Source organism: Aptenodytes patagonicus, chromosome 4 (assembly GCF_965638725.1).
Source record: "Aptenodytes patagonicus chromosome 4, bAptPat1.pri.cur, whole genome shotgun sequence".
Lineage (NCBI taxonomy): Eukaryota > Metazoa > Chordata > Aves > Sphenisciformes > Spheniscidae > Aptenodytes > Aptenodytes patagonicus.
The window spans coordinates 32,417,546-32,444,802 of record NC_134952.1 but is presented as its reverse complement, the minus strand read 5'-3'; the positions used below and the strand labels follow the sequence as shown (position 1 = coordinate 32,444,802).

General features: G+C 41.6%; 1 protein-coding gene across 5 annotated transcripts in view; it reads left to right on the top strand.

Annotated features, from left to right (window-relative positions):
- The window catches only part of DLC1 (DLC1 Rho GTPase activating protein), a 247,831-nt gene extending 221,366 nt beyond the window's left edge, over window positions 1-26,465 (top strand). For 4 of the 5 annotated variants that reach the window (XM_076336305.1, XM_076336307.1, XM_076336309.1 and 1 more), the window contains 12 exons: window positions 2,418-2,499; window positions 10,274-10,337; window positions 13,225-14,651; window positions 15,772-15,948; window positions 17,866-18,025; window positions 18,264-18,462; window positions 20,856-21,069; window positions 21,469-21,583; window positions 22,495-22,716; window positions 23,415-23,632; window positions 23,806-23,979; window positions 24,520-26,465. In XM_076336305.1, coding sequence (XP_076192420.1) covers window positions 2,418-2,499; window positions 10,274-10,337; window positions 13,225-14,651; window positions 15,772-15,948; window positions 17,866-18,025; window positions 18,264-18,462; window positions 20,856-21,069; window positions 21,469-21,583; window positions 22,495-22,716; window positions 23,415-23,632; window positions 23,806-23,979; window positions 24,520-24,640 — 3,173 coding nt within the window. In that variant the 3' untranslated portion in view covers window positions 24,641-26,465. Of the gene's footprint in view, window positions 1-2,417; window positions 2,500-10,273; window positions 10,338-13,224; window positions 14,652-15,771; window positions 15,949-17,865; window positions 18,026-18,263; window positions 18,463-20,855; window positions 21,070-21,468; window positions 21,584-22,494; window positions 22,717-23,414; window positions 23,633-23,805; window positions 23,980-24,519 lie in introns of those variants that run through there. The other variant, XM_076336306.1, reaches the window with a different exon arrangement.
- Window positions 26,466-27,257: the final 792 nt, after the last annotated feature.

Sequence of the window (27,257 nt, the reverse complement as noted above, 5' to 3'; positions counted from 1 at the left end):
AGTTTGGGTTGGTGTTAGACACAGGCTCACTATGAAGGGAAAAAAGAACATACAAGCTGCTGTTGCGCAGATGTGCAGCAGCTCCTCAAAGAGACTACTGCTTCCTGCACTCACTTTTCCTTCTGTGGGATGGATTCACTTTGCGTGTCTGCTTTTACAAAGGTTTTGCTCAATTAAAACTGTTGTCTTCATTGCCTCTCTAACCTACTAGGAACTTGCAGTTTTGGCATACAGTTCTTACACTCTGACGCAAAGTAACGTACAGAAGTTTGTTTTAAAGTGCGACATCTTTTTTAGATATGTATATTATTGTTCAGAATTTCCCCCACACACCACTTAAAATTACTTGCATTGTAGTGAAATTATTACACACTCTTATCTGCCTCTTCTTTTTTATAAAAGAAACTCCAGCTGCTGCTTGTAAGAATGAGCATAGAAAGTCCATTATTTACAGTGAATAACTGTTGGAAATGACAGCAAATGCTGAGCTAGCCTTCTTGAAAAGTGATCTCGTTGAGCTTTGATTTGCAGCTGCATTGGCAATATGAGATGATAATAGCACTTTCAAAAGCAGTACTTGGCAAAACTTTTCTTCGCCTGTTCAGAAATTAAATTTCCTTTTATTATTTCTCTTCCTTTTTTTTTTGTGCTAATGGAGATGCCAAGATTTTCTTGGGACGCAGAGCTGGGACTGTACTTCCAGTCTTTGTTAAAAGTGGGGACAAGACTCTCAGCTGAATATGTGGGCTTGTGGGTTTCATGTTATGCTGAGCTATAAATCCCCTAACAAATTACTTGCATTCAGAAAACATGTCCTACCTGTGGTTACCATTGCCCTACCTAGAGACTCCAAACTTACATAAAGTTTCTAACATAGGACCATGTCCTGCCTAACATCAAAAGGACCACAGAGGTGAGAGCAAGAGGTGAGAGCAAGGCCAGCCATACCCATTGAAAAGACAGCTGTCCTTATACGAAAACAGTATGCCATTGTCCTTTGCAAGCCCCCCTGGCAGCAGCAGCAACAACAAAAACATCAGCGGCATAAATTAAGCATTAAAAAAATGGACTTGTGGAGACTACCAACTTCTTCCAAGTCACCTCTCTCACTTAAGTGCTCCCATATCTTTTCTTGTGGGCACTGTAAGGTACTAACTTTCTCAGAAGAGAAACTTATACCAGCACTGGTGAAAAATACCAGTTGAATGTGCTCACCCCCTTTACTTGCACCTTGGACTTAAAATAGTGAAGGGGAGACCTATGGAACAATTGGGTATAGTACAAAAGTTCTGAGAAGTCACCTATATGGAGTGGTCCCATGCAGTACGCATTTAAAATGGAGATTAATCAATGAGCCTTTGTCACTTGTTTTGCTAAAACTGCAGTTTTCTGTAGAAAAGCTAGAATTTCTTGCATTTCACAGAATATGTCATAATTTGTTTATTCCTGAGGCAAAATCAGGACAAGTAGATCATTTGAGAGATTATGTATTGGTATTAAAAAAAGCCAGAATATTAATTACCTTTTCACAAATTATCACCAATTCTATTCTTTTCATCATTTCAGCTCACTCTTTCCTAGTCTCTGGAGATTAAAATATTTTATAGACAATCACTTGGACCAGGAAAGTTGTATGCAAGTGCAACAGTATATTCGGGAGCGTGTTCTTGTATCGCTCTGTGCCCTGAACACCCAGTGGCTTTGGTGGGAGTTTTGTCTCTGGAAGGAATGCCAGATCAGGACCTGTATGACAGTCAGGAATCTGTGGAGGACAGTAAATAATATATATGTGGTTGCTGCTTCAGAGCTGTAGTAAATTTTCAGCTCCCTGCCAACATTGTTTCCTCCCCCTCACTCTCCCAGTTGTTTACCTAAATAATCTCTTAAGGAAAGGGGGCGGTATGGGCTCCACGCAGCTTGGCTTGCTTTCATTTCAGTCCATATCTCATTAATGTTGTAACAGTGTCAAACTTTTAAATAGCTTGATTAACAGCCAAGGAGATTCTGTTTTTCATTCTTTTCCAGAGATTTGGGGTTTACTGACCTTTTTTCTTTAATGTGAGATGTTAGTACTTTGATGGAGATTGTATATTTATTTTAAATAAAGCTAGCCTGAATCAGTTTACGCTTTTGATGTTGGATAGGGGGCTCGCGTTTGCCTCTTTCCCTCTCCCATTGTTTCATCTCTGCTTTGCTCATTTTTTCCCCCATTATGCATATGAACTTTCAGTTATCAAAGCTGCATGTCACAAGCTTGTACATGAAAAGGAAGCATTTGAGATGGTAACATGTGTTTACCTGAGAAGTGCCAATCACTGGCATCTTGGTGAGCTCAACTGGAGGCAGCTGGTTGTTCTGAAAAAACTCACTACTGGGAATAAGGGTCATTTTGATTCCATCTGCCTCTGTTCCTACAGATCTCCTTTTTCCAATTGACATCGCTCTAGTCAAGCGAGAGCATGACTTTCTGGACAGAGACGCTATTGAGGCCTTATGCAGGTAGGTGAAAAAAAATCACACTGCATTTTGGAGCAAAACTCTTCCTGTGTAATAGAAAGTATAACCTGGGAAAAGCATAACCTCAACTGAATTATGTACTATTAAATAACCATTTGCTTGAGACCTTTTTATTATCCACTATCAGTATGTGGTTTTCATTGGAATAATATATTGGGCTAAGTAATGTTTGGGGATCTTATTTAAAACAAATTTGGGAGGAAAATGGCAGGAGTCTTTGTGACAGGCATATTTTTTATTATTATTCTTAATTTGCTTTCATTACTAATTCCCAGATTAGTAAGGCACGTGGAAGCAGAACTGTGCTGGCTGCAGCCATCTGCATATACAACTGTAGCATCAGTTCCCACATGGGATTATTTTCTGGGAGCAGTATTAGCAAAGCCATGCTGCTGCACTCCATTACTCTCCTTTCTGAAGTTGGTGAGCAGCTACGTATACAAACAAAACAAAAAGCTGCGTGTACAAACCCTCACGCTGACCTCAGCGTATCACCCTGTGTGTGCCATGATCACAGAAGTGAATGTAGGTATGGCTGTAAGGGATAATGTGAGCGAATCTAAGAGTTTACCACCACTGCAAGGGCTGGCCTGCCCTCAGCCACGTGCTCCCATTACGTATCTTTGTTGTTTATGGGTTCCTTCCACAAACCAGTTCAACTCACTCACTGCAAAAAGAGTCTGAATAGTTCTTTGCTAGGTTAGTAAATTAAATCAGCCCATGGAAAGGCGTAATGAACTTCGGAATAGGTGCAAAGGATGGGGCAGGACCCCACAGCCAGCCGCAGGGGCAGGAGAAGGGGTGGGTAGAGAAAAATAGGGAGCAAGACTTGCCTGTCTGTGGCAGCATGTTTTTACAGAACTACAGCCTCAGCATTACCAATTTTATCATAAGAGCAGTTGCAATGGCCCCATCTGACACTTAACCCATCCATCAGTTACCTCCTCTAGTGTGAGTCCACAATCTTAAATGTGGAAAAAAATGCCTTAACTTTTCATATCTCCTATTACCTAGAAATGAGTGCAGTTCTCTGCCTCTGTCCTCCATTATGGCAGCTTTCCAAATTGTCTGCAAAATGAATGCTTTTGGATACTACATGCATGATGTCTGCAACTCTAAATGTCAGTAATTCTAATGAATTACAAAACCCTTTTAAGAAAGGCTTTAAGTTTATAGTGTTCTCATGCCATGACTGCCATACTTGGAAGGGAAAGAGAGAGACTGGAATTTAAAGTTCTTCAGAAATATTTACAAGATTTTCAAACTAAGAAAACAGATCTGTTGTCCAGTCATTGGGAGGGGAAAAATCTCATTAATGTTAAATTCACACTCAAGATGTGCCCTACTCAAGTGTAGGGCACCTATTCCATCGATATTAAAATGTGATGCATCGGTGTGCTTATTTGTGTGCTCTGGAACTTGTGAAGTCGTTGAACAGAAAGTACAGCAATGTGAATAAATGCTGGTTCCCAGAAGCATGGTCTTCTCTTGCCAGGAAAACAAAATACAGTCAAGCCAGCATATTTTGGACCTAGTGCTTGCCTGCGAGGATACTTTTTAACCTGGGATTATTTATTTATATGGGGAAAAAAGGTAGTAGATTGTTTCTCACTGGTGCAAGTAAGAATATGCCCTCCATATCTCTTTAAGATTTGCTGCTAGTGTGATCGATAAAAGCAGTTAGCACTTTTTCTGAACGTAGAGGACAGTAAAAAGATCTGTATCATAAGAATGGAAGCTTATATTCTAAGCCTTCTAATAAAAGTAAGCAAACCAAAATGATGTGGGTATATAGATATTTTGTGAAACTAGGAAGTTTTTCATAAGTCTGCTAATTGTAAGATAACCTCTTCGCTTTCCTCTTCAAATTGGTTTCTGTGTAATATGCCCAAGAATCCACGGGTCTTACTGTAGTTTGAGACAAAGATTTTAAAGGTTGAACTATATCATTCTGAAGCCTGTGGCCTATATATCAGACTTACCTTTTAGATAACTTTAAAACGGAAGCTAATATTTCTCCAGAAGCGTTCAGATCCCACCTCAGAATAACACTGAAGTAATTCAGTTAATCATCTCGGATGTCTGAATTTGGCCCTTTACCATTTGTGTTAGACAAAAGCAGTGCATTATCACAACATTTCCACCTTTAGATTTTTTTTTGCCACATCTCCTTGTTTAGTTTTGTAAAGCTCATTAAAAAACATAGAGAAGGCACATCGCTTGGAATGCTGCATTTCTGCCTGAAGCCTGGGTTTATTTTGACTCATGCCATGGTCAGTGTGTAAACAGTAAAGGGTTTTACTCAGTACAAGACTTAGAGCGACTTCACAGCCATAAGTCTATCACTGTTTCTTGACTGAAAATCAGAACAGTTTTGGAATTATTTGCATTTTCAGGACAGAGCGAAATGAACACTGTATGCAGTAGATGGTAACACTGGGAATCTGCTTTTGTGTATAAGAACCAGTGTTCTGCCAGCAGTTCTAATTACCTTGTTCTAATTACTGCATGTGAAGAAATAATTTTAAAAAAGACTGTCGAAATCACAGTGACGGGGATTTTTTTAAGTTTGAAGCATTTTAAATGATAGTTTACATCTGAACAGTATTGTAAATTATCATTTAATAATCTTATTAATGGAAGCAGGAAAACTAATGTAACTTTAAAACCAGCTTATTCATAAACGTTTTACCAAATTCTTTTCTAAACGGAAAAGATATCAATAGCCACCCCATTAAGGATTTTCTTGAAAAATTTTAAGTGAAAAGTGGGTTGAGACTTGAATTACAGAGATAGCATATGGCACTTAGTAACAGTAGACAATAGATGGTTAAGAAATGTCATTTAGTGATCTTGTCATGAAATGTAGGGTTAAAAATGGAACAGCAATGACTCTAATTTGCTAGGATGCTTCATGTAGTGACTGCGCCAAGCACTGCTGGCCTTGGTTTCATAAGACTTTATGTAGATTAATGACTGGGAATTTGTCTCCAGAGGATAACTGGCTGCATCATGCGCTGATGAAACTGAGTACTGAAACATGCTTATCCTAAAGGTTGTTGCTAAGTACAAAATACATAGCAAGCCATGATGGAAATCTTATTTAATCTCCTTATGCATAGCTAGAAAACTGCCATGCTATATACGCAAGAGGTTTCTTAAATCTTTTACCATCAGGACTTCTCATCCAAGAAATTGATTGTAATGGATTCGCATGAGCAGCATTCACTTCTCATATCATTTGGTTTGTAGAGAGCTGCCCTCCTTTGCAGGTTAGAACATGCAGATGAACCCCAGGAGCCAGCATAGAGGCTGTCCACTGCAGTGAGACAAGAAAGCCCTTGTATCATCAATTAGTTACAGGTATAATGGAGTTGGAATTTGCCCTATAAGAAGGAATTAAGAATTTAAATCCATCAAGAAAATATTTTAAACTTTAAAGCTAGATCATACAGTTACTCAGATTGAAAATTGTCATTTAAAATGTGTAAATCTAATATTCTGCATTGCTACCACTTTTCTTGGGTGCACGGGGTGAGAATTATCTCCTGTTAATGACAGCAGAATGAATTACCTGAGGTTATAGCCAATATAGAACTGACTGGTATCTAGATTAACAAAGACTTGTAGAATCATAGAATCATAGAATCACTGAGGTTGGAAAAGACCTCTAAGATCATTGAGTCCAACCATCAACCCAACACCACCATGCCCACTAAACCATGTCCCTAAGCGCCTCATCTACACGTCTTTTAAATACTTCCAGGGATGGGGACTCCACCACTTCCCTGGGCAGCCTGTTCCAATGTTTCACCACTCTTTCAGTAAAGAAATTTTTCCTCACATCCAATCTAAACCTCCCCTGGCACAACTTGAGGCCATTGCCTCTCATCCTATCACTAGTTACTTGGGAGAAGAGACCGACACCCACCTCGCTACAACCTCCTTTCAGGTAATTGTAGAAAGAGATGAGGTCTTCCCTGAGCCTCCTTTTCTCCAGGCTAAACAACCCCAGTTCCCTCAGCCGCTCCTCAGAAGACTTGTTCTCCAGACCCTTCACCAGCTTCGTTGCCCTTCTCTGGACACGTTCCAGCACCTCGACATCCTTCTTGTAGTGAGGGCCCCAAACTTCACATTATAAGCCCATATTTTAATTTATAAATCAGCTGAAGTTAGCTGTTCACACTGCCATTTTTGATAGTGACTGTCTTGTTCAGGCTGCCTTTCTTAACAGAAGTTCAGGCTAAACTAGTTCGGCCATTTCTGTGGAGAAGACTAGGAAAAATGCATCGTTTGCTCATTTCTGAGAGAAGCTCCAGTGCGGCAGGTTCAGGCTTCCAGTGTAATTGCCGCTCAGGGCTGAAACGGGCCAGTCTCAACACAGGGGCTGGGACTGAGAGACAGGTCCTGTTGCACTGGTCACCCTCAGGAAGAAGGGGTTTGCAGAGCTGGGGTGGAGGAGGGTGAGAGCCTGGGTAGGAGTACATGGAGGGCGAGGAAAAGTGATTTCTTGGAGATACAACACTCCACAGGAGTAAGATACCATCTGGATGTGAAGATGTATAGAGAGAGGGCTGACTCAAAGGCATTTATCTAAATGATGGGAAAGAATATTACCTTGTCATCCAGACAGTCATCCAGAAAGTGGCTGGGGTGGGAGGCATTGTAGAAAGTGAGACTGAGATAGCCAGTTGGTGAAAGCGGCTGTAACTGCTGTCTGCAGCAATCCTGCCCCATCCCTCCATCTCCCATCTTGTCCTCGCAAAGGTGTCGCTGAGACAGGTTTGGGCAGAATAAGATGAAGCTAAAGAATGAGGAAGACCTGCTGACTGTCAGTAGGGAAATGATAAGTTGAATTTATACTTGGGAATGGAATTACTGAAGGAGAAGGTCCAGAGCCAGAAGATAAAATTGCGGTTCATTAACAAGCATCGATTTGGTGAGAACATCTGTAGAAAATGAATGCGTGCTTATGTGCTTAAAAAGTATTGCAAAGCATATGTGAAGGTTAATGACAGTTGTATAGGTAACTCTCATGCTGGCAAAGCCTAAACTTTGTAAGCTTAGCTGTGCAGACTCAATAATGTGTTCGGAAGGCAGTTTTGCATATTGTACTGTGTTTTCAGTGTCCTGTAGCTCAAGGAACTGGACACTGCTGAACTTGAGCAGAAGTTAAAGCAGGATGTGTGATGTATATAATGAAAGTTGCAGACCTGAGGCAATCGCTGCAGAGCATTTAAGTTTTAAAAGGGAAACTGGTTTTGTGATGAAATCATGTCAAATGTGTAACAGAGCCTTTATTTGCCTCGCTGCTATTGTATTTAACTTCGCTCATTGGGGGTTACCTTATCTTGCCTTCATACTCATTCTTGTGAGGTGTGCGCCGGGAGATTTTTTTTTTCTTAAACACCCTCTGTGGAAACAGAGGTCTTTGCTCTACCCTTTTCCACCTATTTCAGGGTTTTAATTTGAGTAGGAGAAAAGTCTGGGGATGTAATCTTTGTGAAATCAGAGATTGTCTTTATTAGAGGTCAGACAGGCTGGAGCTAGATAAAGCTTGATACAGGGATTCGGTGATAACTTCTCTCTGCATAAGTCAAAGGTTGCAACACTGTGAAATTTGTAAATTATTACACAATATAGAACTGAAACCAGTTCAATATTCCCTGGTCTTGAGGTCCAGGAGTTTGAGAGCAGAATGTTTTTATAGCAGAGAGAGGGAGGTGGCTTTCTGCTGCTGTGTGGCCTCTTAAAAACCAAAATACCAGTTTTGTTGTGTAGCGCGAAGATGGGACATTCACCATTCACCCACACTGTAAATACAATTCCTCTGAAATTCACTGGACTGGTGCACGTACCCAGCAGCTGCAGCCGGCAGGACAGAGCCTTCTGCCTTTTAAAGTCAGAGCAAAGATGAAAATAGAGAGATCTGGATAACTTTCCTAACCTGCCACTGCCCTACTATTTGACCCATGGCAATTCTTCCTGTTTCTCTTCTTTTCTGCTGTGTTGTGGCTGGGTCTAATTATAGATCAAACTGACTTTTTTTTTTAGTTCACGACTGCAGCAAAAGCATCAGTAGGAGCTTTTCCACTTTCTTTGATGGCCTCAGGATCAAGCCCTGTGTAAATACCATCTGCAACCAATCCTGTGCATAAAAGGCGAGGGGAAAGAGAGGAAACTAGTAATTCTTCCTGTGCACACATTTTCTAGATTCAAGTTACAAGTTTCATGAATCTGAAAAGACTCATCTGAAGCAACAGGACAAGTCAGCATTTCTTTTTTTTTTTTTTTTAGTTTTTCAAAGCTGCTGATATGGGCTCTTTACACTTTGCTCAAACGAATTATGTGAAAATTATACAACTTCCTTCAGAATGAATTAGGGTTTTTAAAGCTCAGTTTTGCTCCTGTTGAATGTGGGCTGCGGTCCAGCTGAAGGAAAGGGGCAGCTTTGCTCCTCTGCCTCCCCCCTGCACACACTACCCTTCACACAGCTCAGGGAACTGACCTGGGAGAAATTCAACCCAACAAAGTATTGAAAGATTAGTTTTCAGCTCCGTTAGTCTCCTTGTCCAACCCACAGTACAGCCTCATGAGTGGAAGTATTAACACAAGGGACCAAACCATTGCTTCCATGAAGCTGCTGCTTCAGCTTTTCTGCCTTCTGCGTTGCGCCCAGCCTGTTCCTGCCCTTTGCCTTGCCACAGCACCAGCATTTCTCTAACCATGCTTTACCAGTGCAGATTTTAGCTGAGCCGTATCCCTGGAGCAGTTTCGGGGGGGGGCAAGGGCTGGAAGAAGGGCAGGAGACCACAGCAGCCTGCACTTAGCTGTGCCTAAGCTGCCATGGAGCTGTGTGTTTAACGGTGTCAAATTTTGCTCTGCTTTAAGCTGTTTGTGCTCAGCGCTGCACACTGGGCTTCTGGGCGAGAGGGGAGAAGGAAGATAATTTTTTTTTTTTGTTTAGGGATACCTACCAGATCATTAGTTCATCAGGGAATACAGGGATGCTTACATACATTCATACGGTACTTCAAGATATGCATCCAGACTGCTATCACATTTCACGAAGAGGCTGGTTAACTATTGTTGCTGCAGCAATTTATTTTTGTTTAAATTTTAGTCCTTCAGAACAACATTTTTATGTATAAAAGAAACTTTCAGTTTAGGAAGGAAAAATCAGGTCTGTGTTTTGGGTTTTTTTTTAAAATAGTGAGTTGTCTTGTCCCAGGACTGTCTTGAAAATAATCAGTGTTCACAAACAAAACAGACACCTAATCAGTGGGAAATAAGTTTTCCTCTGGGAGGTTTTAGCTTATAAAGTACAATTTTAAAGCAGCATGCTGTTTTCACACAGGCACATGTACACAGTGTCAAATAAGAAGCCTTTTCTGTTATTTTCAGTCTGTCGAGATTGATCGTTTCAGGCTTTGGATGTCTACTATTTAAACAAATGTAATTATTACAATTCATTGGATATAATGCACTTCTCAACTTAGTCTAAGTTTCCATTCACTTCTCTACTTTGATTCAAGTAGTTGTGACAAATAGTCATCCATCCCTCCCTCTGAAGTTAGCATACAGCCAAATGGAATGGGTTAATGGTTAAGTATAATTAGGTCTCTAATTGAAACCCTGCTTGTGGCTATTTGTATGCAAAGCAGTTTGGGGACAGCAGTCACAAAAGCTTTTGAACTGGAATAGCTCGTGTCAAACACTGGATTGTTCTCTTAATATGGTTTCCTTTGCGTTGCAGGCGCTTAAATACTTTAAACAAATGTGCAGTGATGAAGCTAGAAATTAGTCCCCACAGGAAAAGGGTAAGTTCCTTTAACATCTTCTGTTACAGCATTGTACATTAATAAAACTGAAAAAAAAAAAAATCTAGCAGATTGCTTAGCTGCAGTCTTAGGATAACACCTGAGTAGAACCTGGCAAGGACACACAGTCAAAACTCTGCTTACGTTTCATTTTGGGTTCTCACTGGGTGAAAACTGCAGGGCTTGGCCGCAGGTAGAGGTTATTTGTCTAGCAAACTCTTCCCCGGGATCCTGCTCCCAGTCTGAAAGGCACTGGGCTTCCCTGCCTGCCGGTGAGGTTGTCTGTGTTGTAGCGCGTTACCTGCACTCAGGCAGGATTGTAAAGAGTAGGCTTGAGGGAGGAGATCCTGACCAGCCACGATGAGCTGACCTGAATGTTAGAACATCATCTTTGGCGTCATCTTCACAGTTTTGGTTCTTTGCCATCACGTTAGAACTGTATTATTTTATTATGATGTAGACAGATCAGTTAGCCTGTGCTTGGCCTGCAAAGAAAAGAGCCAGTCCTTTGCAGGATTGGGCACATTGTTTCCTTGTTTTTTAATTACATAGCTCAAAATTAAAGCAATATATTTACAGAATACATCAGCTACCTTTTTAGAAAGTTTGCATGTTTCCAGGATGCTCAGCAGGAATTAAAAGTGTTTCCTGAATCTTCAGGATCCCTGTGGAGCGTGGTGAGAAATAAGAGAGCACCTACTGTAATTTCAGTAAGGTAGTACCGACAGAAAGCTGAGTTGCTGGGGTTTGCTAGTAAGGTACCACTCATTAGCTGTCTTAAAACTATGTGTGTGTCCTAGGAGGGATCAGTAGTTGATACTGTCCCCTGGGATATGACAACTGCAGATAAAGATGACTGAGCTAAGGCAATACAATGCTGCCCTACCCTTAACAAGAATGCATACAAATGCTCTGAGGTTGTTTACCAGGAATTAATCCCCTCTTTCCCTATCTGTTTGTGGTATGTTGGAAACAGCATCCAAGCTCCAGAAGATAACACTCTGAGGCAGCATATGTAGGAACTCCTTAAAAGTAGGGGTAGACAGCTGGATTGCCGTTTATGACCACCAGAAGATTTCTCCTCCTTGTTCCTGAACCTTGTTAACACTGGAATGATCAGTATTGCTGTTAGAGGTCAGACCAGACCTGACTTCAGGTCCAAACCCCAGATCTTCCGGAGTCTGGATGTTACCTTCTGTTTCACTCCTTCCTGCTTTTCATTCACCACCCATGTTCTGGCAGATGGACTTGGATCCTATTCCCTTTTGTTGTAGACTTCATTAAAATCAATACTTAGCCTTTAAAGCTTTTTAACACTAGGGAAAAATTGTGCTGACAGAAACATATGTTTCTTTATGTTTGCATTGACCTCTTTGCAAATTAAGATCACTTTACTGCTCCTTTTTTTCCAGTCAAACCACATTCACCTCTGAACCATCATTATTATCCATTGGCAGTTTCAGGTGACTTTTTTTCCTCCTGAAAACTTTAAATAAGCAAGCCAGTCCTCTTAGGTTTTCATCTGAGTCATGGACAGAAGTAGTTTGTAGTAGTTTGGAAACAAAGAAAATGACGCTTGCTCTGTGTCTCATGTGTATTTGGTTATAAAAAGTAAATACGGTGTTTCACTTATTTTCCTGAGCCGATGAAATGTGCTATAAAAAAAACCAACCCAAAAAATTAGGAGAGGATCAGGAGCTAAAGTATGCATAAATAAAATACTTGAAATATGAATAATTTACTTGTTTTTCAGAGAATAAATGTTTGTGTTCCTGGCACACAAATAGTTACAGTTTGGGGCATGCATGTGTGTTTGTTTTTAAATTAAAGCAATCTAAACAAATGAAGTGAAACTCATGGAGCTGGGTGGCAATTAGTGTTTCCTACTCTGAACACCAAAGGTTATTTTGTGGCTTCATGGTGTCGTATTAAAATATCTTCATTGGTTTTATTCTTCCAACATGAAATTTTCCAGATATTTGGAAGACCAAATATGTCAGTCCCAGGATCATTCCCTTTCAGTATTTAGATGAAAAGATTGTAAGCGTAAGTGATGTACATGTAATTGTGCCCTCAGGCATTACTCATACATCAAACATCATCAGTGGAGATGTTATTTACAATTTACTTACGTGCTATACTGTCAGTGAGCTCTTGCTGCTCACTATCTATGAGTGTTAAAGTGTGCCCGAAGCGAGACTGAAGTAGAAACTTCACAGGACATTCTTAAAATGTTAGCTGTTAGCCTGTGGGAGGAAGAGTGGACCAGGTAAGAGCCTAGAGGCATCACACTCTTGCAGTGCAAGAGCTTCTTTTGCTATCTCATTAGTCACAGCGAGGAGACCGTTCAGACTTCCCGAATGGGTAAGGAATTAATCTGCTACAATTCAGAACGTATGAGAAACTTCTTGTAATTGCAAAGAGGAGTATAAACACACAGCCACTATTAACAGACTGTAACTTTGGAGAGAGTCCAGAGGGACCCCAACCCCTGACTGACTCCAGTTTAAAATTTTATGCATGCCAGGAATTTCCATTGATCTGAGGGCTATCCACTGTGACCAATTAATTAAAAGTCTATGGATACTAAGGTTTTTAGAAAAGAGCAATTTAAAGCAGATTGTATTGTTTGTTTCTTTTTATGAAGCGTATATCTTTTGTGTTTAAAAACTGTTAAAATATATTGCCTGTCCCATGTTATCTTTTCCTGTGATGAGCTTTATGGCCTAATCCTCCTCTCCCTGAAGTAAAAGACTGTTTTCACTTTAAATTCAGTGAGAACAAGGTCATGCTTAAAGCAGTTTAGTGGGCATTGTATTTAAATGCAACTGCCTTTGCTGTTTGGGCAATTTGCAAGCAGTACGTTCAGGGTTCTTCTTCTTTGCAGAGCGAAGATTCAGATGAAGATGAACCTTGTGCAATAAGTGGAAAATGGACTTTTCAGAGGGACAGCAAGAGGTGGTCGAGGCTTGAAGAGTTTGATGTGTTCCCTCCAAAACCAGACTTGAATACCCCCTCCCCGGAAGCTCCTCACCTTACTAATGCGGCAAGCCGTGAGAGTGTGCTAACAGACCTCAGCGAACGCCAGGAGGTGGCTTCTATTCTGAGTATCAGCAGCACCAGCAGCCACCAACCAACCCTGCAGAGCGAGGCATCCACCACCAGGACAAACTCGGTCGTGAGCGTTTGTTCATCGAGCAATTTCGTAGCAAATGACGATTCATTCAGCAGCCTGCCCTCACCCAGGGAGCTGAATAGCTTCAGCTTCAACACGAAAGCCAGTGAGAAGAACGCCAAGTCCAAAACAAAGAGCCTGCTCAAGAGAATGGAGAGCCTGAAAATCAAGAGCTCTCACCATGGCAAGAGCAAAGCTCCTTCAAAGCTTGGCCTTATTATTAGCGGGCCCATCCTGCAGGAGGGCATGGATGAAGATAAACTGAAACAACTTAACTGCGTGGAGATTTCTGCCCTCAATGGCAATCACATCAGCCTCCCCATGGTACGAAAGAGGAGCGTCTCCAATTCCACCCAGACCAGCAGCAGCAGTAGTCAGTCTGAGACGAGCAGTGCTGTCAGCACACCCAGTCCCGTCACACGAACACGCAGCCTCAGTGCGTACAATAAAAGGGTGGGCATGTACCTGGAAGGCTTTGACCCCTTCAACCAGTCAACATTCAGCGACGTGATGGAGCAGAACTTCAAGAACCGGGGAAGCTTTGCAGAAGACACTGTGTTTTTTATCCCCGAAGATCATAAGCCCGGCACTTTTCCCAAAGCACTCTCCAACGGCAACTTCTCCCCGACAGAAAGCAACGCCTCTGTGAACTGGAGGACAGGGAGTTTCCACGGACATGGCCATCTCACCCTCCGGAGGGAAAACAGCGGTGACAGCTCCAAAGAGCTGGGCATGGGGAAAAGGCGCAACTCCTCCAGCTCAGTGAGCAGTCGCCTGAGTATTTACGACAATGTGCCAGGCTCAATCCTGTATTCTAGTACGAGCGACCTGGCTGACCTCGAAAATGAAGACATATTCCCAGAACTAGATGACATCCTGTACCATGTCAAAGGGATGCAGAGAATAGTAAACCAGTGGTCAGAGAAGTTCTCGGACGAAGGGGACTCTGACTCGGCACTCGACTCCATCTCCCCATGTCCTTCCTCTCCAAAGCAGATCCACCTTGATGTAGATAACGATCGAACAACACCGAGTGACCTTGACAGTACGGGGAATTCACTGAATGAAACGGAAGAGCCCGCTGGGATGCAGGACAGGAGGGACTCTGGGGTGGGCGCATCACTGACACGGTCCAGCAGGTGAGATCACGGGCACTGGGACTTGGGGTGGCCCTGGTGAGGTCCCCTCCAGCCCGAGTGGCTCTATAGTAGCTGCACCACACTGTTAAGGTGCAATAGAAGTTGTGGCCATTCAAGCATACGCATGCTGTTCCCATCACTTCCCAAAACAATTATAGGCAAGGGAAGTATTTGTGCAAGACTTTTAGACAAGTGATTCCCACACTTCGTAGCTGTATGTTTGTACGTTCAGCCTGAGTCGTCATTGAAAAACAGCCCGCTCAGCAAGTCAGCATTAGGAGCAATGTTAAGGCAGTTTTGGGGGATGATAATTCTTCGGTGTGTGGGAGGGAAAGGGACCTCAAGTAGGATTATTCACTTTTTTAAGTTGGCTAGGGGAACCAGTGTAAGTATGGTCTTGTTTCTGTCAGTGTGTAGTAAAAGCTTTGACTTTTAGACTGTTTCAAAAATTTGCACTTTTCAGTAGCAGGCTGTTTCTTAATAGCATGCTGGGGCATTAAATCTGCAGGGAAAATGAGGTTTGTTTACTTTCTCTTGATCACTGTAGCACAGTGGGGGACTGGGGGAGTTCCAGTGGCCTCCCAGTTTCTGCTGGAACTGTATTTTGTATTGTGAGTAGAGCAAGGAGTTGAATTCTTTCTAGCTTTGTTTCCAGTTTTCCTTTAAAACTGGTGCAAATCATTTAGGGCCTGGTTTCTGCTGTCATTTAGTCACCTACAGCTGCTTGTATAAACTTAATGGGACTTTTAGAAGTGCTTAGTTCCCATTTGATGTGTCTTAAAAATTTGGGCCGTTTTTTCTTAACGGAAAAGGCTTCATACTGAAAGGGCTTCTGAAAAAGGGTGTTGGAGCCCTCGGAGGATATCTGATAGGGCAAGACTGTGTAGTTAACACTGAGCTGTGGGTCAGCTCAGAGTGCACGTTCCCATCTGAAGCATCTGCACATGCTGCATCGCAGCGGGTGAGGCAGAGACGCTGCTGGCTGATGCCTGTGAAATCTCAGAAGACAGTGGCTGCCAAGGGCAGGGAGCTCAGCAGTACGTTTACGGTAATTCCTGCACATTTCTTGCAGAGACGTTTCAGTGAGCGGTCCTTGCTCTGTCCCCCATCTTCTCCGCAGGCACAGGCTGAGGTGGCACAGCTTCCAGAGCTCCCACCGGCCCAGCCTCAGCTCAGCGTCACTGCAGATCAACTGCCAGTCCGTGGCGCAGATGAACCTGCTGCAGAAGTACTCTCTCCTGAAGCTGACTGCTCTCCTGGAGAAGTACACACCTTCCAACAAGCACGGTTTCAGCTGGTAAGGGCACCGTGCCATGTGTAGACAGGCCGAGTATACGAGCATGACAGTTGCATGCTCGCAACTTTTGGAAAGATGCAGTGAATCCCTCCGTCCCTCTTTTTCCATATTTGCACTTCTTCCTCCAGCCTGTGCTGACAGTGATTTGTGGTTTCCTAAGACGGGGCTAAAATCACTAACCCTTTACGTAAGTCTAATCTTATTAGGCTTGAGAAGTATGTTTATAGGGGGCATGTGAGGGAACAAAAGCAATGAAGTACAGGCCAGCTTTCTGAGCAGGAAGTTGTGTGGACATCCATAGCAAAAGAAGGACTAGTTGTTTATTGAGGCAGTTAGCGAGCAGTGGCACAAACCTCGGTAGATCTTAATAGGCTTGCTTTTCTTCAGTTATTCTTAAATATTTGCATTACTTTCTCTATATAATTATGTAATTAAATAATGTAAATTTCCTTCAGGTCTAGTGTCTCATTAGCCAAAATCTATCTCCCCTCTTTAAAGCGCACTATAAATCCAGTTAGCTTGCAAAAAAGATGGAGGGGGGGGAGGAAGAAACATTAGGAGAACCATGGAGTTTTTTGTAGGCAGCAATTTCTGCTGTGGCCAGGTGTTTGTAACCCAGTTGAATGTTTTTTGTTGGAAGAATGAAATAGAAAGCTCTTTTATTATTGTATCTGCAGTACAGCCTGTGTAACCTTCAGGATGCAAAAGGCGCAATAAAATTCTTCTTCTCCCTACCACAGGCCAGCCTCCTCCCTTCCCCAGGAGTCATAGAGAGTATTTAGCTTCAGCATCAAAGTACCTCCTGTTCAAAGGCTGTTATTATGTCAGCCTTTCTAAATACAGAAGTTGTTTGTTCTGAAAGACAGAAATAAGTATTGACCAGTTATCCCTGCATGCTTCAGATTCTCGGTGGAGATCGCAATGTGTTTTTTCACATTCCATTGGCATTTTTTTTGACAAAGCAAGTATTATTCATACATATATCAATAATGCCCTAAACTTAACTATATGGCAATACAAGTTGGTTCTGTTTTACTGTGTAACAGCTGTAAATCTAATGCACTGTTTGTATAGCTATACTGTATATTGAAATGTTAAATAGGTCTCCCTGTTTTCCAGTGCTACTGTGTCCTATCAGTTGTTGCACTGGACATTAGCTTTTCTCCCTGTTCAGGAAAATGATCTCAATATTTTCACATTTTAATGGCTTTTTTTTTCCCTTTATGAAACCAATACTCTTGGGGACCTGGGGGTAAATCATTCTTTTGTATTTAGTAACTTTTTCCTTGGAGTCATAAGCAGATGGAAAGGCCTCTCATTGAAATTGGAGTGGGAGGTGGGGGTTAACAACAGTCACTGGCTGACAAGGAGGGGGGTCCCTCAAAGGGGTTGTTTATAGAGCTGAAGTTTTTAGCTGACAAACTCAAATGTATTACATCAGTTTCCTGCTGTTATGCACACTGGTGGGTGGTGGACCCAGTTTGAGGACTTTGCAGAACAAGTAGTTGACATACAAAAGCTCATTGTTCAAATGCCCATCTTTCCCGAAACCTAAAGAAGCAGTGTTATAAGGGGTCACTGACCGCAGGATTTATTTTGACTCTTTCGCAATTCAATCTGGCCCCTGCAGTTTTAGCCTGTAGCTTTTGTCCTACTAATATTGATGGAGTAGCACCACATTAATACTTACAGGCAGCATACTGCCCCAAATGTCAAGCCTTTCTCTTAGAGAAACTCTGTTTTCTGTCCTCTCCCCCTTCCCAGCCCTGAGTGGATTAGCTAATTTATACTGTCACTACTTTTCATATTACTAACGTGTTTTACTTATTTTCACTGACTTCTGAATTACTGGAAATACAGAAGATAAATGGTCAACAGAGGTTTAATTTAATTTTGTCATTCCCTTTGCTTAAATAGGGCAGTACCAAAATTTATGAAAAGGATAAAGGTGCCAGATTATAAAGACCGAAATGTGTTTGGAGTACCGCTGCAAGTCAATGTCCAGCGCACGGGGCAGCCTCTTCCACAGAGCATTCAGCAAGCCATGCGGTACCTCCGCAACCACTGCCTGGATCAGGTGGGTTTTGCTGTACTCTCATCCCACACGCATGCAGCACCCAAAGCCCAGCCTTCCATTAATTTTTATTGTTCCTGGATCAGACTGAAAAAAGTAGACTCAAAACAGGACAAAATAGATAATTAATGCAAGGAAAGCTTTCCAAGAAGTTAGAACCTGTACATAAGAAGCTAAAGAGCATAGTTACATTTCACATTTGCTGGACTCATTGTAAATGTATTTACGTTTCCATATATAGGTTGGACTGTTTAGGAAATCTGGAGTCAAATCAAGAATTCAGGCTTTGCGTCAAATGAATGAGAATTCAACAGACAGCGTCAACTATGAAGGCCAGTCTGCTTACGATGTAGCAGACATGTTAAAGCAATTCTTCCGTGATCTCCCTGAGCCTCTCATGACCAACAAACTCTCCGAGACCTTCTTACAGATATACCAATGTAAGTAGTGAGATTTCTGCGGCAGATGGCAAATGGTCATTTGTCTAGCAAGGGTGGAACTTTCTAATACTGCTCCTCTGGGCACTACACATGTTGCATACGTTGGTCTTTGCCTTTCTCCAGCAGCCGTTACAGTTCAGGCTGCCTCATAAGAAATGGATTTTCGACGTTCTAGTTGTATAACTATTTATAGTACAAGTTCTTTTCATTTCACCTTTCTCTGTAGTTTGGGAACAAATATAAATCGTCCATCGCTTGCTATAAAGTTTCCTCTCTTCTTTGAGCATACTTGATATTACTGTTTGAAAATAAGCCACATCTGATGTAGCTAGGTAGGGAAGCTGTACAAACACTACACGAACAGAGTTTGGCGCTTTCAAGGGGATTGAAATCCATTAAATTACTGAGATTTTTTTGTAAGAGCAAGGCTGCCAAAAAATTTCTATTTTCTTATAATTCATATTATTCTATCCTTCACGACAACTTTTGAAAACAACCTTTAACTTGAAAGCTTTTTTGTTACTGACTTGCAGCTACTTTACTGATAGGTACCATAAATAGAAAGTGCTTAGAATAAATCACACCAAAAATGGAGTTTATCAATGGACGTGAAAAGAAATAATTAATCCTTCTGAGATGGCATGTTCAACTCCAGCAAGGGAGACATTCTCTTTTGTGAACTAGATAAATGGAGTTCTGTATAGATGGTAATTTTGTGCTGGATCTTTCCAAACAACATGTCTTTCAAAAGTTTTCTTCAACATTATTTCATTGGGAATATTCTCACTTTATAAAATGGCCAAAGATGAATTAATGCTTCGTGACCAGAACTCCAGAGCTTTTAGAAATATTCATGGCGGTCCAAATGGATTGATGCGCTATGGGCACCTTGCTGATCCCGTGGTTTCTCTCCCTAACACCACCCCAGCTGTCTCCCCATGTATTCTTCCCATGGTAGCACAGCTACAACAGAACTTACTGCAAAGACACCTTCTTTGAGCCCTTGCTGAATTTTGTGCCTTCCTTATGATGATGGTTACAAAAAGGTTACAGGAACTTCCTTCAGAGCTCCATAGGTGGAGGTGACGGTTTAAAATAAAAACATACATACCATTATTTCAGTGCATGCATTTTTTTTCTATGTTTGGATTCCCAAGAAGGTTTATGGAGAAAATTAATCAGACTCCCCACTTCGTGCATATTAAACAGCAACTCTTTGTGGGTTTAGTGCCAGAAAAAGTTTGACAAGAGCATTGCAGAAGTATCTGTTCCTTTTCTTTTACAGGCAGTAGGCCTGAGGATTCCCCAGAGGTGGTCGGGAAGTATTATCTCTGTGTAAAGCAAAGAGCCTTAAAACAGCTGTAAATTTTGTTTCCCTGCAAAGGACAAAATTTCCCTTTGCTTTGGTGTTATGCACCAGGCTGCACACTGGAATTGTCCATACGTGGCTTAAATATGCTTTGAGCTGATTGACGGGAGAGTGTGGAAAAGAGTGGATTTTTGCTTAAAATTGCTTTCTAAACTCACCTGCTAGCCTTACAAAGTTGCTGAAGCCCTAAGCAAATACCAGTTAAATATCTGTTTAGCAGCACGTGTATTATGAGACATGCAGTGAGGGTGGTGTGGTGCTAATGATGATATAAACGCTCCACGACTCAGACTCTGATGTTGTCTTCAGAGGAGGCTTATTGGAAATCCCTTTATAAGATGCAGATCTGGTCTGGGTTATTTCATTTTTTGTTCCCTTCAAGTTTGGAGGAGAGGGCCTTATATAAAGACACACATCAAATTTTTCCAATGGCTGTTTGTTGTTAGTAACCAAGGAGCTGTTTAATGGTATGGGGCTTCACAGCGTTGACTTTCTTTTTCCACCACATGACTTTGAATGATCTGCTCAATAAAGCAACCCTCTGTGTTTGGTAAAGCACTTTCTGGATATTTTATGACATCATTGTTGAAAAGGTTTGCTAGCCAGTTTATTTAATTAATTCACCTATTCTAAAATGCATTCATGTTTCGAATTTCTTTAAAAGCCAAAGAATTTCTAAATTGGCTGGACTGTGTTTGCTTGTTCACTGCCTGACTCCAGGCTTCTGTCATTTTAGTGCATCTGCGGGAGCATGTAGCTGTTGAAATTAAATCTAAAATTAACTCTGGCCTAGGCACAACTTCTTCTTGCTTGCATTTCTTGTGAGGCAGGAAATAGCTGAGGGTAGTTAAACTAGTGGGTTAAAAAAAAATTCCTTCATGTTTCCTACGAATGGTATGCATCCTGAAGAAAATCACTTCAAACTCGAGTCAAATATTTGAAGCTGGAGTTTGCTTTGGGATGTATTCATGCTGCGTATGTGGAAAATCAATGGGCTGATGAGAGAATTACTAATATTATGCAGATGTGCCAAAGGATCAGCGTCTCCAGGCTATCAAGGCTGCCATTATGCTTTTACCCGATGAGAACAGGGAGGTCCTCCAGATTCTTCTCTATTTCCTGAGTGATGTCACAGCTGCAGTGAAGGAAAACCAGATGACACCAACAAACCTGGCCGTCTGCTTAGCACCTTCCCTCTTCCACTTAAACACTCTCAAAAGAGAGAATTCTTCCCCAAGGTACGTCTAGGGGGAGCAGGTCTCATTGCTGCTGGTTCTGTACCACAGCTAGTGGCGATGTGCAACAGGCATGGTCTAGCATTGACCCTACCAGTTGCAGTCACCTTGGACGCCTCAGAGGGCATCGGGTGTAGAATGGTTATGGGATCCTACCTTTCGTTAGAGATTTGTTAAAATATAAGCAAGTTCATAAGAAGGAAGAAATGGGGGGATTCCAAAGAAAAAGTTTAAAGAGAGTAGCGAGAGAAGTCGGTAACACCATGCCAAGATTTGGTCCCAGGCAGCACTGCTTTAAATCACCAGCAGATCTGGGAATCCTACTGTTTTCTTACCAAGCGTCTCTCTTGCTCTGCATTAAATAACTGGGTTTGTGTGTGTGTGCTCTTTTCCCCTGCGAAGGGTGATGCAAAGAAAACCAAGCCTGGGAAAACCCGATCAGAAAGACCTAAATGAAAACCTGGCTGCAACCCAAGGGCTAGCTCATATGATTGCTGAATGCAAGAAGCTCTTTCAGGTAAAATACCTATTTACAAAACCGATGGGTGGAATATTGGCCAACATGGCTTAGATCTGCTGTATAATGGAAAGCTAGGAATGTCTCTTTATTTTAATAAAGTTTAATATATGATAAATAGTTTTTTAAAAACCTTTGCATCCTAATCTGGGTGCATACATGAATTAGAAGTGGTGCTAGAAGAAAAGAGAGTTGTTTTGTTGGCACTGGCGCTCAACAGTCATGAGGCAGTTGTGGGGTTTGGGACATTTTTGTTACATCCAAGCTGCATTTGAAATATGTTTTCAAGCTTTTATTGTGCAGCCATGAGGGTCTGTGAACTTCAGCTCTAATTACAAAGCAAGAAGCTGTTTCCAGGAATTTCAGTGCTTGTTTTATACTTAAATTCCCAAGAGTTAGCAAGACTAGGCCACAAAAGCGTCCTGGAATGTGACACTGTCAAACCGTAGGTTGAAGGGTCTGTAGGAACTAAAGCATGCTCCCTCTAGGGCCCGGGATGGAGAACCAGACAAGTCTTGAGTCCTGGTTTTCCTCACTGTCATCGAATCTTTTCAGAGCCCTCAACTGAAGACATGCCTGTCTCTTTTCTTGCGGCTGACAACTGATCCCTCCTTCCTTCAGTCTGCAGGATAAACTGTGCTGTGGGAATGGATCTGAGTTGTGTAGCAAAGAGGGACACTCCACAGAAAAAAACAAGACACCCCATAAATGAGAGACTAATTTGAGTTAAACCAAAGTAACAAACTTAATTTTGGCATTTCTTCACATTGAGTGCTTGACCTGACACATACACATCCCACCACTTACAAAACCAGTGTACCCATCTTTCAGTGGCTGTCAAACTGCTAGACTAACTCTGTGATTTGGGGAGAGAGCTGCAAGAGGATAATTTCACTCTTGTCGCCCCTCAGATACCCGAAGAAATGAGCAGGGGCCGGAACTCGTACACGGAGCAGGACCTGCGTCCCCTCAGCCTGGAGGAGCTCCGGGGCGGCAGCAGCACCGCCGAGCCCTCCGACTACCACTGCTACCTCCAGGACTGTGTGGACGACTTGCTCAAAGAGATGAAGGAGAAGTTTAAAGGCTGGGTCAGCTGCTCCACCTCAGAGCAAGCAGAGCTGGCCTACAAGAAGGTATGCACCCTGTCACTCACGCCACAGCTCTGGTTTTTAGCTCACCTTCTCTAATACAAGCAGGCTTTTGACATAGGATATTACAGAAGGTTCAGTGCACACATTTAGTTTGCAGATAGATTTAAGAAAAAAACCCTTAATCTTTTGACATAGTTGCACACCATCTAAAAGCAACATGTCTTTCAGCAGTAGTCAGCTAACATGCACTGATTTGTGTTCTTCTGTTTATCCAGCCCAGGAATGTTCACTGTATTGCATTTACACACCTTCACTCACATGTGCAAAGCCTTGACAGGCTGAGTGAAGCCTCCAAGCGCTGTCACTGTGCAGGCAGTAGGGAAGAAGTTGCTCGGCTCTAATCTTGCACAGCTCAGAGCTAGCACAGGGAGAAGTGTTTCAATGAGATTTAAGATATTTAAAAAGTAAATTTGGAAAATTAGGATATTTCTCTGTAGCATCACGATTTAATAGCATCCCATACTGGAGAAGATAACTGTAACTTAAAAATAATTTGGAAGTCAGCGTGTCTTTGGCTGTTAGGAAAACAACCTTAGTCTGAGCTTACGACAAGCTTAGTACAATATATACATATATGTGTGTGTGTATTCAATTTTCTGTATTTAGGCAACACTAAAATAGAAAGGAAAAGAAAGTGTAAGGAAGAGTAAAACTGAGGACTCTGTGCTGATTTTCCCCAGGTATGCGAAGGTCCCCCACTCCGGTTATGGAAAACTACCATTGAAATTCCAGCTACGCCAGAGGACGTTTTAAATCGTTTACTTAAAGAGCAGCATCTTTGGGATGAAGATCTTATAGAATCAAAAGTAATCGAACCTTTGGATAGCCAGACAGATATATACCAGTATGTCCAGAACAGCATGGCACCTCACCCAGCCAGGGACTTCGTAGTCTTAAGGTAAGACTTTTATATGCAATGGTGTTTATATCCTACACAAACTGCAACCTTGCCTACGATTTCTGCATAATGTAAGTTATATAGGTAAATATATATTTGTGCATAATTTGAAGTCTTATTAGATGTTTGAATCACTGTCAAAGATAAGACTTTTTTTTCTTCTTTTTTCTTAGAACATGGAGGACAAACTTCCCCAAGGGAGCTTGTGTGCTTCTAGCAACATCAGTGGACCATGACCGTGCTCCAGTGGCAGGTGTTAGAGTCAATGTGCTCCTGTCTAGGTATCTGATTGAGCCCTGCGGGTCAGGAAAATCTAAACTTACCTACATGTGCAGAATTGATTTAAGGTATGAATTTCCACTTTGTCCTTTTGTGGTGGTAACTTTTCTTGTATAGTTTCCATGTAGTCCGTGCAAAATTTAGACGGTGCAACAGGCTTTAGCTTGGGCAGTAGTAAGTACTTCTCAAAGGCATGCACACAGGTCTCTGAGATGTCACAGAAAATTGGCTTCAATGCACATTTAACAGCAGCAGGTGTGGTTTGTTGCATTAGAAGCCTTCAGTATGTGCTCCACCATAGCTATTGGTATATAATCCCACCCCTTCCTCTGACCGATGTATTTGGATGCAAGGACATGTTAATTTTAATATTAAGTTAGTAAAGAGGACCAAGTTCTCACAAAACTTCTCATAACTTTTCCTCACTGCGGCAAACTTGTTTTTGAGCAAGTCTATATATTAGTAAGGCTGAGCTGAGCAATAAGCAGTAATAAGGAGATTTCCTAGTCGGGCATTGAACCAGCTAGATATCTATTTGATTCTGACTAAGAAAATGCATGCAAAGTTACTGGTACTTACTTCATCATTACTTTTTCTTCATGCATCAGGGGGCACATGCCAGACTGGTACACCAAGTCTTTTGGACACTTGTGTGCATCTGAAGTCGTTAAGATACGAGACTCTTTCATTCATCAGAGTCTTGAGAGCAAGGAAGTAAAATCCAGGTGACTACTGAAGAGGAACAGCCATGCGCTCCACACCTCAGCAACGTAGACATTACCCAAAACTGAGGCTCATGCGCTGCAGACCAGACTAGTGTACCATCTGCAAGTCATGTCACGAGGGGATGACAGCATGAGAACTTGACTGTGAGCATTACTATAGGACTGTGGCCATACCATACACTTTAAAGCTGCTTCCTGTCTGTGTAAGGTCTATAGTGTAGGCCTCGACTGGAATACATAGGAGGACTGTGCAAAAAAAAAAAAAAAAATTGTACTATTTGATGGTTTGAATTGCTTCTGAGAAGCAAAATTCTTTAAATGCAAAATATATTATGAAATATGGTGAAGGCTCATCATTCCCATGTGAAATACTTAGCTTTATGTACATACCCATGTCATTTTATTTGTAGTGCGTTGAGGGACTGGTGTATCCACTGGAATAGTTGGTACTCTTCAATGTGTTCTCACTGAGATAAGCAGAGAAAGGTTTGCACAGAGATTAAAGTGTGAATGAGTGTGTTAATGGTTGAAAGGATAGCAGAAGTCGAACTTGAAATGTGTCTGGTACACTGATAGGCAACCAGAATGGATTTTAGTATGCTGGATACAGTTCAACCTAGAATGGGACTCCCCTGTGGACCAGGAGTAGCCATCCTTCCCATGTGCCAGTTCTGCATTTTCCTCAGCTCTAACCTTGTTAAAAACCCTAAGCAGATGTTGCAAGAGGCTTGCTCCAATTACTGTCCACTCCTTATCCAGATGATCTTTTAGGAGTGATTAGCAATTCTATAGCAATTTTAAGTAAATATACTTTTGAGCAACGTAACAGCTTAGAAATGAAACGTCTGTGCAATGGTGAAGAGAGCCAGTAATGTCAATCGTTAATTTGCCAAAAAATGTTTGTTGCTTTTACTTCTACCTGCATTAACTATAAGTGTTTTAATGAGCTTTTATATATTTTACTGTATTCTAACGGCTCAAGAGGAAAAAGTCAACACTGGAGTTGCGGTGCTGGGAGGTGGCAGGACTCCTGCAGCAGCAGGTGGGGTGAGGTGGCTAGGAAGAGTCGCACGAGCTCTCTCCCTCCTTTGCCTGTTTTCCTAAAAGCTGCACATTAACACAAACAGAACCTGGATGTGAGCAATTTGGAGGGTTATATTTGGGGGCAGAGAGGAGGGTGGGGTTTTGTCTTGGGTTTTGTTGGGTCTTAAACCCTTTGGGATATTTCCCCCCTCCTTGAGCATCAACTTTTATGAACTGTAGGAAGTCTTGAGGTCCTCTGGAAAGGGGTCTTTCTGTAGGTTTTACTGTAAAGGTGAAGATTTGCTTTCGAGGTGCAGTATTAAGTGATAAATGTATTTTGTGGCTAGGGTATGAATGAGTTGCAAGATGGAATTTTGACTGAGACTTTATTACCATTGTCAGTATTATTTTAAGCTTTTTGATGAAGATTTTTTTATTATGGCAAATAATGTAGTACTTCCAGTAACAATGTTCCTCATGAGTAGGAAAACCTTGTATATTCTTCTACATCAAACACTTTTGAATTTGTAAAATTGTATGTTGTACATACCATTCTATTGTAAACATGTATACTTGCCCACAGTGTACTGTCAAACATAGATAAAGCATGATAAAGATTATTTAAAATATACCTGTATTTATACCTCAGCTATTCTTTTTGGTTTTTTGTACCTCAAGTATGTTTTCTATTGTAAATGTGCTTTACATGACTATGATTTACATGAGAGAAAGGAAATGTTTAACTTGCTATAGATGTCTGTACAGAACATACTCAATAAGTGCACTATTAAATGTTTAAAATTGAAGAAGCATAATGGTTTTTATTTTATTCTGCATTCTTCCTTGTGCCCAGAGGAGGAGGCATTTTTCTTACCACCGATTCTTTACATACTACTACCAACTGCGTAGCCACCCCTGCCCTCTCCCAGGCCAATATTTTTAGCATCGTTAAAGGCAGGTACCAAAGCAATTTCAAAATTTTTGGAAGACAAGCCTTCATGATGGCAGGACAGAAATACTCCACAGTCAGTAGCTTCATACATTTAAAAGTAAGAAGAAACCTGTTTTGCTACTGTCTTGTGGAAAGGTACTCCTGAATTTAACATGGAGCAAAGCAAATTCCTACTTGATACGCAGCTGTATGCAATGCTGAAAAATAATTCACTGCTTTCGTATTTTCTACAGGGAGAACGAGGGCCTGACGAGTTGTGGAGTCATAGGTTTGCTTTAAAAAATGCAAGTGTGAAAGTAATTGGAGAAAGTTAAAGCACACGCAGCAGTGAAATGAAGCCAAAGAGAAGGCCAGGAGGATATACAAACAACTGACTAAGGTGAAAAATGAAGCCAAAGACAGCTGCTAATTCAAGCAACTTTAAGAAGTTTTTAAAGTCTTAGCCAACAGAAATAGAATTTGGGCATCTGAAAGAGGATTTTGATCTGTGAGGCTTGTCTGACAGAGTAACTGGAAGGAGGCCTGCTGCCTTTCAGTTACCAACATCATCGTATTCTTTCTCCGCCTGAGCATCCCGAAGTCCTGATCACTATTGCTTCCCTCTATGTTCCCCAGGGAGCAGTGTGAGGGATGCTGCTTCACAGTC